Genomic DNA, 12,714 nt, shown 5'->3' with positions numbered 1-12,714 from the left:
TATAAATTCCAGCTGCCATCTTTGTAGGAGGCCTGTCCTGTATATGTTTATTTGTATTCTTTCTCACAGGTACCTTTAATTTGTCTGGCTTAATTTAATGGGAGCAGCTGTAACCAGGAGCCGGTGATGGTCCAGGGTAAGAATTTTGTCAGCTCCGCCTTGAACAGGCCTTTATGTCTATCCTTGTGGTTGTTGCTTCACACTCATATTTTTCTCCTCCACGTGCTAATACCTTTTCAACCATGTTTCCTTCCAGGTTGCTTCTGTCCTGTGACAGCTGTGGCCACCAGTCTTTTATCCAGGCTGTTCATTCAGTGTTAGGCTTTATTCTAACAGTCTGGAACCTCTCTTTGCTTTTCTGTTTCTGTGTAGGTGTCTTTAGTAAGCCTTGTAGCTAATGCCTTGGGCTACTCGGAACTAGGTGCCATTAAGTCCCTTAGGACCTTAAGAGCTTTGAGACCCCTAAGAGCCTTGTCACGATTTGAAGGGATGAGGGTAAGATGCTGAAAGCAGCTGATCCTTCTGCATGCGTACGGAGCAGTTTTCAGCATGCTAGAACTGATCAAACTGGATTGAAATTCAGAACTCATGATGCAGCTGCTGACTTCCTTATCCCTGCACCCACTGCTAAAACAAGGGAGATGCATTCAGCTGCCTCATCACATCGATACTGGCCAAAAATGACATATCATCCGTAGTACATCGTAACATTGGCTGTTCTCATGTGGCCTGGCTTGTCTCCAGCACCCAGATGGTTTCCCTGCTATACCTCTATAGGGAGAATCACCAGGTGCAAAGAAGAGGAATTTGAACCCTTTGCAACTCATCTTCATAAGTTGTTTGGTGGATTATCTGGGTTACTGGGTGTAGATTGCAGAAATTTAAAGAACCTTGTCTTTGTTCAAGATAGAAGAGATAATTTGTAAATCATTTAATTAAATAGACTTTCACATTTTGGTTTAATTCATCTTGCTGCACCTTGTTGTTCTCAGTCCAGTCTTTTGAAGACTGGAAGGCTTGTCTGACAGCGAAGCTTTTTCACTTCCTACCACTTCTTTCTGTCTCTCGCTCTCTTTATGGTGCCCTTTGCTATTACTGTGAATATAGAAACCCAGTAGGATCTTCAAAACGATTTTGTCAAATGCTTCCTTAAATATTTTTGAACATTATCAATTTCTGCGGTAAATGTTTTTTTTAAATAAGCCTTATAGACATTACAGAAGTAGATTTTTTTACAGCAGCTTGTCTAATAGTTGCATCAATGGAACGTAACCACTTTGCATTGTTAAATGTAGCGCGGGTTATGCCTGCTCCAAACAATGCATCATAAATTACAACACCGAGATGCTTATTTTTAGACAAATGGATTTACACCCAAACTGCTTTGAAATTGTCTGATGCTTTTGCATGGTCATTGTGCATTAGGTTTTTCCAATTCACCCACAAAAATTAGGATCAGGGGCTGCCTGTTGCGCAGTTACAAATATGCTTCTATGCTTAGTGTCATTCCTAGAAGTCAAGTTTTTTTGTTAAAGGGGTGTTCTGGGTTCAGAATATTGATGGCCTGTGCTCACTGTAAGTCATCAGTATCCGATCGGTGAGGGTCTGACTCTTGGCTCCCCCACTTGTATGAGTGCTGCGGCCTCTTCATTGTGCATATGAGTCTATCTATAAGCACAGCGGTGCAGGGTGTTGCAGCTTAAGTTATTTCCAGTGAATGAAAGAAAGCTGCAATATAGAATTGTACAAATAAGAATGGTGGGCACTGGTAAAGGTCAATATTTGTATTTCAAAAGCGGGGTGTGAAAGCTCTAAACTTGTTAGTATGTGTGTATACCCAAAATTGTGTATACCCAAAATTGTAGTCAAAATATACATACAATATATCACTTTATTTAGCCTTACAATGAACAAGGCATCAAAACCTACAGATTAAAATCAATTTAAAGGAATAAACAGGGGCCACAAGTATTACAACTAGAAAACAGAAAGTTCCAGAGCGACGTCTGCTCCAAATATTCCAGAACTTTCTGTTTTATGTTGCTGTTTTATGTTTTAGACTGTGGTGTTCCTTCAGACGGTGTCCCATGAAAGAATTATATATTTTTCTGTCCGAAAGTTTGACTTAATTACTAATAATACAACTTCCCCCCAGAAGCACACTACCGAGTGGTACCCAACCTATTTGGTTAGTGATAAAGGAAGAAAATCAAATGTAATAAAATATATAACAAAATCCCAGCTATATAGTGGTCAAGGTCACAGTCACAAAAATATGAATATTAATGAAGATCATAAGCAGTGAGAAAAGAAAGCAAAACCCTAGTCATATAAATACATGCTATAATGGGACATCCAAATATTTAGCACTTAAAGGGGTTGTCCGAGTTATTTTTGTATTTTTTCTATATTTCTAACTAGACAAATGTAACAGCTTTCTTATTAACTCACTTTATCTCCAGTGGCTGGTTTCTCAAATTTCACTCAGGGTCACACGACCTGTGATGTCAGCTTCTCTCTCTGCTCTGATAATGTTCGTGCACAAGCCTGAGAGATCTGTACACAAGAAGTCACTGTGCTGATCACGCCCCCCTGCACTGCCGGCTGCTGCTTATTGCTCTCTCCAAGGATTCTTAACCCCTTCAGCTGCACAGACTCAGGGCTGAAGTGTTTACTGTGTAGCTGCAGGCAGTGAGGAGGCAAATGCTGGGCACAGGAGCTGAAAGAGAAGTTCTGCAGAGCATTGCAGGTAGGGGGAAGATCCTGTGTGTATTAGAAGTGTCAGTGTACAGCTAGGACTTGTAGTTCTATACATACACCATGATGCTAAGTCTCCCAGCAGGCAGACATGTCACTCAGGGCAGCACTTGTATTCACTCCCCTAGCAGTGTCATTATACAGCTGGGACTTGTAGTTCTACACATACAACATACTGCTGAGTCTCCCAGCAGGCAGACATGTCACTCAGGACAGCACTTGTATTCACTCCCTTAGCAGTGTCATTATACAGCTGGAACTTGTAGTTCTACACATACAACATGCTGCTGAGTCTCCCAGCAGGCAGACATGTCACTCAGCTCTTGTATTCACTCCCTTAGCAGTGCGGGGGGAGGGGCAGAGAATGTTTTTATTGCAAGTAAACAAAGGGCCAGAAGAGAACCAGGGAAATGAGGAAATAGATATTTTTTTGCCTAAAACTTGCTTAGCTTAGTTATATATCGCTGACAATCAGATTTACAGTGCTATATCTGTTTTTTCCATAACTCGGACAACCCCTTTAAGTTAAACCCAATGCACAAATATTAAGCAATAAAGATGTATGAGAGACACCAAAAGTCTGGTCTAAATAGCATGTGTCTGATAAGTCCCCACACGTATTGCTGCAAAGCAGCTTTCCCAAGGGTTGAAGAATTGCTAAAGTTGAATATACCCTGCACCAATACTGCTAAGTAGACAGTGTGCAATAGATAGGCTAAGGTAATAAATGAAGAGGCCGCAGTGCTCACTTGCCTTTTTAAACACCTGAGATGGCCATCAGTGGCTGGAATCCGGCAAAATGTACATGAACAATTTTTGCTCTTAAAAGAATTTGTGCAAACAGAATGAACAAATGAATCTTAAGAACTTTCCACATTTATAATGTAGTGTGTGTGCCTCACACTGGTTTAGAAATGCAGCTGCTAACTCTTTCTAGTTCCTTTTAAAACCCTGCATGTTTGCTTAAGCTTTCGTAAAATCAGACAGGGGTATTTTCAGTAAAGTGAAGCTTAAATGGTCACTACCTTTTCACACAACAGTGCAAAATTCAATAGTACAAATGACTATAAAAAACTTTGTAATATATCTTATTAGAGAAAAATGTCTTATACTCCTGTCATCAGCTGTTTTCCTCCCCCTTCTCCTCCTTTTTGTTTAGCTAAACTAACCTTCTCGCTGAAATGTCTACTCAAAGACCAGCTCACATAAGTTACAAATGTTAATAGAAGTCTAGGGAGAGGGGAGGGGGAGATGTTAGTAGGAGCTAAGTGAGAGAGGAGAGACACACAAATAGACTGCACAAGCTAAATAGACAATTTCTATTTCAGCCCAAATGCTTTCTTCACAACCATACAGGTCAGTACTTGTGTATAATGTCCTTCATGATTCTGGGGCTGCTTGTGAGTAAGAGAAGGTTAGGAAGCACATTCTCCTCTACTTTCTGTGTGCAGTGTACAGGAGCTAGTCTCTACCCACTAGCTCTGGGAGAACTGCAAACTAAAGATATTGCATACAGATGAAAAAACTGCCAGTTAGAAGCGTTATTCTTCATGTGCACACATTTTACTGTTGAGTAGCGTAAAGTTTGTTGAAAGGTTAGATACACTTTAAAAAGGTCTTCTGGGAGCCAATGAGCTGTTTGAGGAAGCCATGGCGCTCCCCGTCCAGAGCTTCTGTGAGTAATGTACCTCCTCGCAGTTTACCATGCACAGTACTGTCTATTTGCTTGCTATTGCAGCTTAGCCCCATTAATGGAGCGCCATGGCCTCTTTGTACAGCTCATTGACAGGGGTTCCGGGGAATCAAACCCCTGCCAATCTGGTATTAAAGCCCTATCCTGAGACTAGGCCATCAATATGTAAATCCTGGAAAAACTCTTTAAATATGGAGCCATTTAATGATCACATCAGGACTCAGCATTTCTGCAATTCATTATAATTGCAAGAATCTCCTTGTCAGAGAGATATTGAAAAACTCTGGAGCTTGTGCAAGCAACGCTTGTACAGTATATATTGCTGGTGTCTGCATTCTCTGATCAGGCCTCCAGGGCTAATACCGGATGGCTGTTGCTTGTAAATGAATTACACATTCAAGAGCAGGCCCTCAGTGGCTGAACGTCAAGTGCAACACTTCACCGTTTAGAGCTTTAATGTAGCACCAAGACAGAACAGGTGTATTTTAATTTTTTTAAAGTTTCTCTTCATTTTTTTATTTAACATAATCAGTTTCAACAGCCAGATATGTATTAAATAATGCCTGCACTCTCCTGTGTATAATGACACCAAATGTGTCCACCTGCTACATCATTGATTTAATGCTCAAGAACATAGGTCTCCATTTGTTTTTAGTTCAACTCCTGTCCTTAGCTGATATGTGGGATCTGTAAATGGGTCCAAAGCCTACATGTAATTTTTTGTTGTTGTATATCTATGAGCAAATGTTGGTGGAGTGAATCCCCCTCTGGGTGACTTATGCCATAAATGTGTTCATAATCGACAATTCATTTGAATGGCCAACATGTAATACTACATGTCCCCTGCAGTGTACAATGTTCAACCTGGTTTTTACATAGAGAAATTTAAAAGAAAAACTAAAGCTAGTTGTAAGTAGTAAAGAATAAGTTGAATAATACATTATATCCAAACCCTATTCTAATTTTCCTCTTCTGTTGTCAGGGCAAGTAGTGATTTGGAAATGAGCATATTTGACTAGTTAACAACTGGGTGTGACCTTTCCCTTTGTCAGTGTCTGAGCCTAAGGCCCCTTTCAAACAAGCAAGTTTTCCGCGCGGGTGCAATGCGTGATGCGAACGCATTGCGCCCACACGGAATCCGGACCCATTCATTTCAATGGGTCTGTGTACATGGGTGTGGTTTTTCACGCATCACTTGTGCGTTGCGTGAAAATCGCAGCATGTTCTATATTCAGTGTTTTTCATGCAACGCTGGCCCCATAGAAGTGAATGGGACTGCGTGAAAAACACATCGGATCTGCAAGCAAGTGCAGTTTTTCTGTTTACATAGCCTTATGGTGGCCTATTTTTTGCGGGATAAGTTGTACTTTCTAATGGCATCATTTATGGTTGCATACAATGTAGTGGGAAGCGGGGAAAAAAGCAACTCTGCCACAGGATTTTTTTAATGGCATTCACTTTGTTTTAAAATTTACCTTTTTCTCTAGGTCAGTACGATTACAACGATACCACACTTGTATAGTATTTCCTGTGTTTTAATACTGAAAAAAATTGAAAAACCATATTGTGACTCCTATAACTTTTTTGCTGTGTGAGGGCTTATTGTTTGCAGGGCGATCTGTACTTGTCAGTCAGTGTGTGAGACTTTTTGATCACTTTTTATTAAAAAAAAATTTGAGGAGTTGAACTGACCAAAAAATGGCAAATTGGCAATAAACCATTTGCCGTATGGGACTATTATTATATTTTAATAGTACGGGTGTTTTCACACACGCGGCGATGCCCATGATGTATATTTTGTTTTATTGGTTATGCATTTTGAATTTGGGGAAAGGAGAACGATTTGAACCTTTACATTTTTTTGTATATTTTTAAAAACCCCGGGTGACTATAACTGGCAATCATTAGATTACTCATTGTGTTCATTGATGGCTATAATGTATGCGATCAGCAGAACATGCAGAAAACAAGCACCTATTTAATGCACTGCATGTGAGCGGGCGCCATATTTAAAGATGCAACTTCCTCCGTACATATATGGTGGAGGTCGCTAAGGGGTTAAATACACGTTTTATACCAGATATTTTAGACTCATCAGGTCACCATTATGTATATCCTTGAAAGCATGTAAATATTGACTGCTTTCAGGTTAATAATGTCTGAAAAATGCTTTCACTTACGAGTTTTAAGAGAATTTGTGGTGCATGTGACATTGAAGATGTCATTGGTTTGTCATGGATGACATATCAGATTTCATTGTAAAGCTTCATGAAGAGTAACATGAATTGAAATCTTGGACATTTTGTCAGTCTCCAGCCCTCCCCTTTATGATATACTTGTGTTTCCGTCTCTGCTGTGAAATAGGACAACTCCTCCACCATTTTCTGAAGAGATGCCAACAAGGGGGTTCTCAATAAGACACTAGAAATCATAGTGGATGACGTAAGGACGTGACGTCGAGCCCTCCCCCTGATCCTGACCTGCCTCCCTCCCTTCTACCGCTGCTTGGACGTCCTGCCCGTGCCTTCAAGCCGAGCCTTCACTGGCTAGACACTGAAGACCTGGGCTATCGTGCTAAGACCGTTGTAGTGGTTTGACATCGTTAGAGGGAGCAGCTACTGTGCGCTTGCACTTGCCTCCCCTGCTCTACTCCGCTTCTCCTGGCTGCTTTCCTTTTCCCCTCCTCCTGACTGCCCTCTTCCCCGTGCCACTCTCAGTTCCATGCTGGGTGCTGTGGCCCAATCCTCTCCTCGAATCCCCGGCATGTGGAGTGCGGGTGAGTGAAACTGTCTGGGGTTTGGTGGGACGCTCGACGGCTTGCCCCGCTGTCCTTGCCACTGTATGTGCCCTGGATTGGCGTTCCTCTATGAATGTGTCTGCCTTCATTTGCTTCCGGACCTTAGAAAGAACCTGCCGGTAAACTTTAAAGTCCCTTCGTCTTCCGCAAGATCGCTGCAAGTCTGGTGAGATCCATTTGTATTGGACTTTTTGTTTTCTCTTCTAGCCTCTGGTTTTACCTCCCTTCCCCCATCTTCTAAAACAGGACAGAAATCTGTGGAACCTGCAAAAATTTAGCAGTTTCTGAAATCACCAATTGTAATACAAGAACAGCACTAAAAGGGAAGCAGGATGTATCTTTAACAAAAACTATCTCTGGATCTAGACCGGATGATGGCGTACAGAACCACTTTCAGGATAGAGATGGGGAGAGGGCGGAGGAAGGTGATATTCCCCTGGTGGATCCCTCTCCATTGGAGGAGATTCTAACCACGGTCAAAAATAATGCAAAGGTGATCCAAGATATTGCATGGCAATTGGGAGTTGTCTAGTCGGACGTGTCTATAATAAAAGATGATGTTACTAAGATACGAGACAGAGTTACTGTCATAAAAAAGTCAGTTGGCTCTTTGGAATATGAAGTAAAAGCTTTAAAATCTGAAAATCCCATCTTAAAAATGGGTTATAACAATCTACAAAAAAAAGTTGTGGATCTGGAAGATAGGTCAAGACGATCTAATGTGAGAATTTTGGGGCTACCTGAGGGCGTGTAAGGAAAAAATCCTGCCGGAATGATACAGTCCGTGATTCTTGAGAAGCTTGGGAAGGAACACTTCTTGCCACTATTCTTAGTGGAGAGGGCCAATCGGATCCCTGGAGGTAAACCAACTCCCGGCTTGCAGCCACAGGTATTATTGGCAAACATTTTTGTCTCTTATGATAGAGACATGATCTTAAAGAAGGCTAGGGAGTGTTCCCCTATTCTCTACAATGATAGTGAACTGTCTTTTTTTCTGGATTTTTAGAAAGAGATTCAAGAAAAGAGGCATACTTTTTCTGCTGTTAAAAAGCGTTTACAGGGCAAAGATATTAAGTACTCCTTTCTGTATCCATTTAAATTCCGGATTATTTTTAATGGAGCAACCCTTTTTTTTTTTATACACCTGCTCTTGTTACGGACTGGCTGGGCCAGAATAATCTCTAGGCAGTGGCTTGTTTTAGGATTAGGACAGGGGGTGGGATGGTCTAGGTAGAGATGTCTGCTTTTTGTTAATGGCGGATCATGGGGGAGGGGGGAAGGGTGGGGTTTAGTGATGCGTCTCTTAGGATGGATGAGTTGGGGGGGGGGGGGGGTCCAAGGGGGATTGGATGTGACTAGCTGATTACATGTCTGTGAGAATTATAACCTGGAATGTTCAGGGACTTGGGGACAAACAAATAAAAAAACTGACGGTCTTTGACTTAGTTCCGAGACATCTACCTCCGATGGTCTGTCTATTAGAAACCCATTTTACCGAGGAGGTTGTGATGAGGATCACATAGAGGATGGGGTTCGCAGGCATTTTGTTCCACTTTCACCAGCCACTCTAGAGGAGTGACGGTGTTTATACATAAAAAAAATATATATTTTGTCTGTGAGGCATAGAAATATTGAGGGCATATTTGGTTACCATGAGGATTTCAGCTTTCTTCCTACACTCTTAAAGGGAGCCTGTCACCATGAAAATGCGGTGTAAGCTACAGGCAGCATTTTATAGAGCAGGAGGAGCTGAGCAGATATATAGTGTTATGGGAAAAGATTCAGTGAAACTTTTAATTTATTCATTCACATTCCTGCTCTTCTGGGCTTTAAAGTCAAGGAGGTGTTCCTATCAGTGATTGACAGCTATCTCTATAGGGAAGGCTGTTTTACATTTAGTTTTACTAAATGTTTTCCCATAAAACTATACATTAATCTGCTCAGCTCCTCCTGCTCTAGAGCATGCTGCCTGCAGCTCAGACACAATGTTCAATATGAGGTGTTCCCTTTAAAGAGGATACTTTATTTTTTTTTTGAAAATAAAAATGAAAATATCCATTACTTACTTCGCTAATAACTCGTTTCTGCTGTTTCAGTGCTTACTAGGTTCCCGCTGGTCTCCAGTTCCTGGTCTGGACACACAAGAAATAGCAGGAATAGCCAATCACTACTTGGGGTGGGTCATGGCTGTGGCTTATGATTGGCTGAGCAGGCATTTCTACGTATTGAGACGGAACCAGGAAATGGAGACCAGCGAGACGTTGAAACGGCAGCAGAGGGGTTCAGTGAGGTGAGTAATGCTTATAATTCTGCCCCTTTTCAAAACAATATTGTATCTCTCCAGACATCCCCTTTAATTATAGAAATGCAAGTTATTGCAGTAGTTTCCGTTAATGTGTGGTATTTTAAGGTGCAGCTCCATAACAAGATCTGCTGTATATGACCATCATATCTGCCCCGTCACCCCTGTACCCTTATGATATGTGTATAGCATTTGTAGATGAATAAGAATGGGCACATTTAATGATAGAAAGCATGTGAAGTGCAAGCTTTGAATCATTACATATTCTGTAGTTCTTTGTGTTCCCAGCTTCATGTTAATGTATTCTCAGAAAGAACTACCGTGTCTCTTTCAGTATCTTCAGTGATATTAATGTAATATAACATGCATGCGATATACTAACTGCCAATGCAAAAAGTCACATAAAAGCCATGTTCCCTCTTGTGGTGGCACTTTATCAATGGTTATAAATGGTGATTTCATTTAAATGCAGAGTGGAATTATTCAAATAATAACACAATAAGTGGTTACAGTAACAAAAAGGATCCATCAGCATCATTTATCAGCCAGGTGTTAGACCCCCACCAATCTGATATTCATGACATGTCCGGAGGATAGGTCTTCAATATCAAAGTCCCAGAAGACCCTTTTATATTAAAAACTAATCAAAGAAGAGTGTAGATTGGCATTTCTGTACAATTCCTTCTAAAAGTAATAATACCAAATATAGGATAATTCCATGAGTATACAGTAGGTTTACACTTGAACATCATTTTACAGGTAATGTTTAGATAAAATCAGTATGAAAGGTTGAGTTAGTTTGAGCTTTTTGGCACTTTCCCGAAGTGCAGATAAAGGGGTGTGGCTTATCAGAAGGGGCGTGGCTTCACACAGCCCACCTTATTTACTATAACTTTCGCCAGAAAGTTGCGGAAGTTATAGCTGACGTCTACACCAGCCTGTATCTGGCGTAGACTTCACTTTCTGGCACACAGCAGGGCATCTGCCTCTTAATAAATCAGGTGCATCTTACACCAGTGCAGGGAGATCAAGACTGGCAGATGGATCTTAAAGAGTTGGGGGGGTCAAATTTATCAAGACCAGCCCTTTTATATCCCCTGCACTGCCAGAGGATGCTCCACATTTATGACGAGGCACATACTCTAGCAGCTTGTGCACCTAAACAGAAATCTACATCAGCTCTGAGTTGCCGTAGATTTCTGGCTTCATTTGCTCCAGAAAACAAGCACCCTCGTCACATCCCCTTTCTGAAAAGTGACAAGGGCAGCTTAAAAAACTGGCCACTGTGATTTTTTTTTTTTAAGTCGCAAATACGCAGTTTGCGACTTTTTAACACCACTTTTCTGGCACAGGGAGATGATAAATCTGCCTCTGGGAGATCATTAACCTGCAGAATTGTGAATGCAGCTGTGGATGAGGAAAGGTTATAATAATAATGTAACTTGGGATTTGGACAACGTAAATATAGAGGTATAGTGTGCTTCTGCACCTTATATCTGTATATAAACTGTAAAATGTCAGTTAAAGGTGGATATACATTCAGTTCAGCCATATGTTACTCCATGACTTATTCCACTCTACTTTTAATACTGTATGTTTGCCTTAAGAAATTTTAGTGGGATATATAACTGAGCAATTGAATATTCTTCACAACACCTTGGCACAATCCAAGCAGAGGGAATATGGCTTTTTACAACTTGAGCTTGCATTACATGCATGCTCAGCCAGCTGCCTGAGGCATATATAACCTGCATAGTCACCAATGTGCTCTATATGGACACTGTCCACTTCTGCATTTTAATGGATGTTTTGCCAATATTTGGGAATGTCCGTCTAAAGGCCACTGATACCAGTCAGATGTCACACAATACCACAGTCATCATACGCTACCTTAGCTATGAACACCATAGTGTACAGTATGCAGCAAACCAATGCATTGCTTTATCTACTATAGATTAAAAGCGTTCTTGACGAGTCACGTAACACTCATTAGTAATTTCCAAAATTGATTTCTTCTTCTCCTAAATTTATGATCTCTTCCATATCATTGCCGTAGCAATATTGTATTATACTATTCACATGGTCCTAGATTCACCTTTTCTATTCTACTCAGTAGAATCTGTGGGTGGCCTTTATTTTTTACATTCCCATGGAAGATATGATGTTGCCAAAATAAAAGATTGTTTTACTACATTGCTGTTATCTCTTCTAAATGCAGGTTGTAGTCAACGCTTTGGTTGGTGCAATTCCTTCCATTATGAATGTCTTGTTGGTCTGCCTTATATTCTGGCTGATTTTTAGTATCATGGGGGTCAACTTGTTTGCTGGTAAATACTACTACTGTTACAACGAGACAGCAGAAGAATACTTCCCAATAGATGTAGTAAACAACAAGACAGACTGTGAGAATCTTATATACCAAAACTACACTGAAGTCAGATGGAAAAATGTGAAAATCAACTTTGACAACGTTGGGGCTGGATACCTTGCCTTGCTTCAAGTAGTAAGCTCCATCTTTTTGTCTGTCCAGTATTGTCTTTTCATACAGTAGCTAGAACTATCGAAATACTGCATATATTTTTTAGTCTTGCTTTTCTTTACTCATTTTATGTTCGCTACTTTGCTACTTTGTATATTCACATTATGATATAATTGTTATCCATAGTAGTTTGAATGGATCTGTGAGCAGTTTTGACTATGGTAAACTATTTACAGCACTAGGTGAGGGCTGGAGAGAGCAGAACCACCATACCAGGAGTAGTAAGAATATGAACTTTTATTCTTCCAGATTCTGCTCCTGCAAGTGCCCTGGAGGCGGAGCTTCACTGTTAAGTGCTCTCTGCCTGAAGCTGCTTCACAGCTCCTCCTCTCTGCTCTGAGTGACAGCTGTAGAGGTTTACTGGTTGGATTCTACAGTTGTCGCATAATGCAGAGAGCACTTCACAGTGAAGGACGATCTCCCGGGCGCCTTCTGGAGCACAACCTGACTGAATAAAAGTCCATATTCACATTACTCCTGATAATAAAAAGCTGTACAAACATATGTTGTACTGCCTTCCCCAGCGCTCAGCTAGTGATGGAAGGAGTTCAGCATGGTCAACTCTGCTGACAGATTCCCTTTAAAACTTGTTTCCCAGCAGGCTGATCTACTGTATGTAAGTTATT

General features: G+C 40.9%; 1 protein-coding gene across 1 annotated transcript in view; it reads left to right on the top strand.

The window, feature by feature from the left end:
* SCN8A (sodium voltage-gated channel alpha subunit 8) overlaps nt 1–12,714 on the top strand; it is a 147,154-nt gene that overhangs the window by 112,706 nt on the left and 21,734 nt on the right. Inside the window, exons 19-20 of the mRNA XM_044285453.1 lie at nt 373–495; nt 11,768–12,052. Of these exons, the coding sequence (XP_044141388.1) occupies nt 373–495; nt 11,768–12,052 (408 nt within the window). The remainder of the gene's footprint in view (nt 1–372; nt 496–11,767; nt 12,053–12,714) is intronic.

This window comes from Bufo gargarizans, chromosome 3 (genome assembly GCF_014858855.1).
Source record: "Bufo gargarizans isolate SCDJY-AF-19 chromosome 3, ASM1485885v1, whole genome shotgun sequence".
NCBI classification, from domain to species: Eukaryota; Metazoa; Chordata; class Amphibia; order Anura; family Bufonidae; genus Bufo; species Bufo gargarizans.
This window is presented reverse-complemented; position numbering and strand designations above follow the sequence as displayed.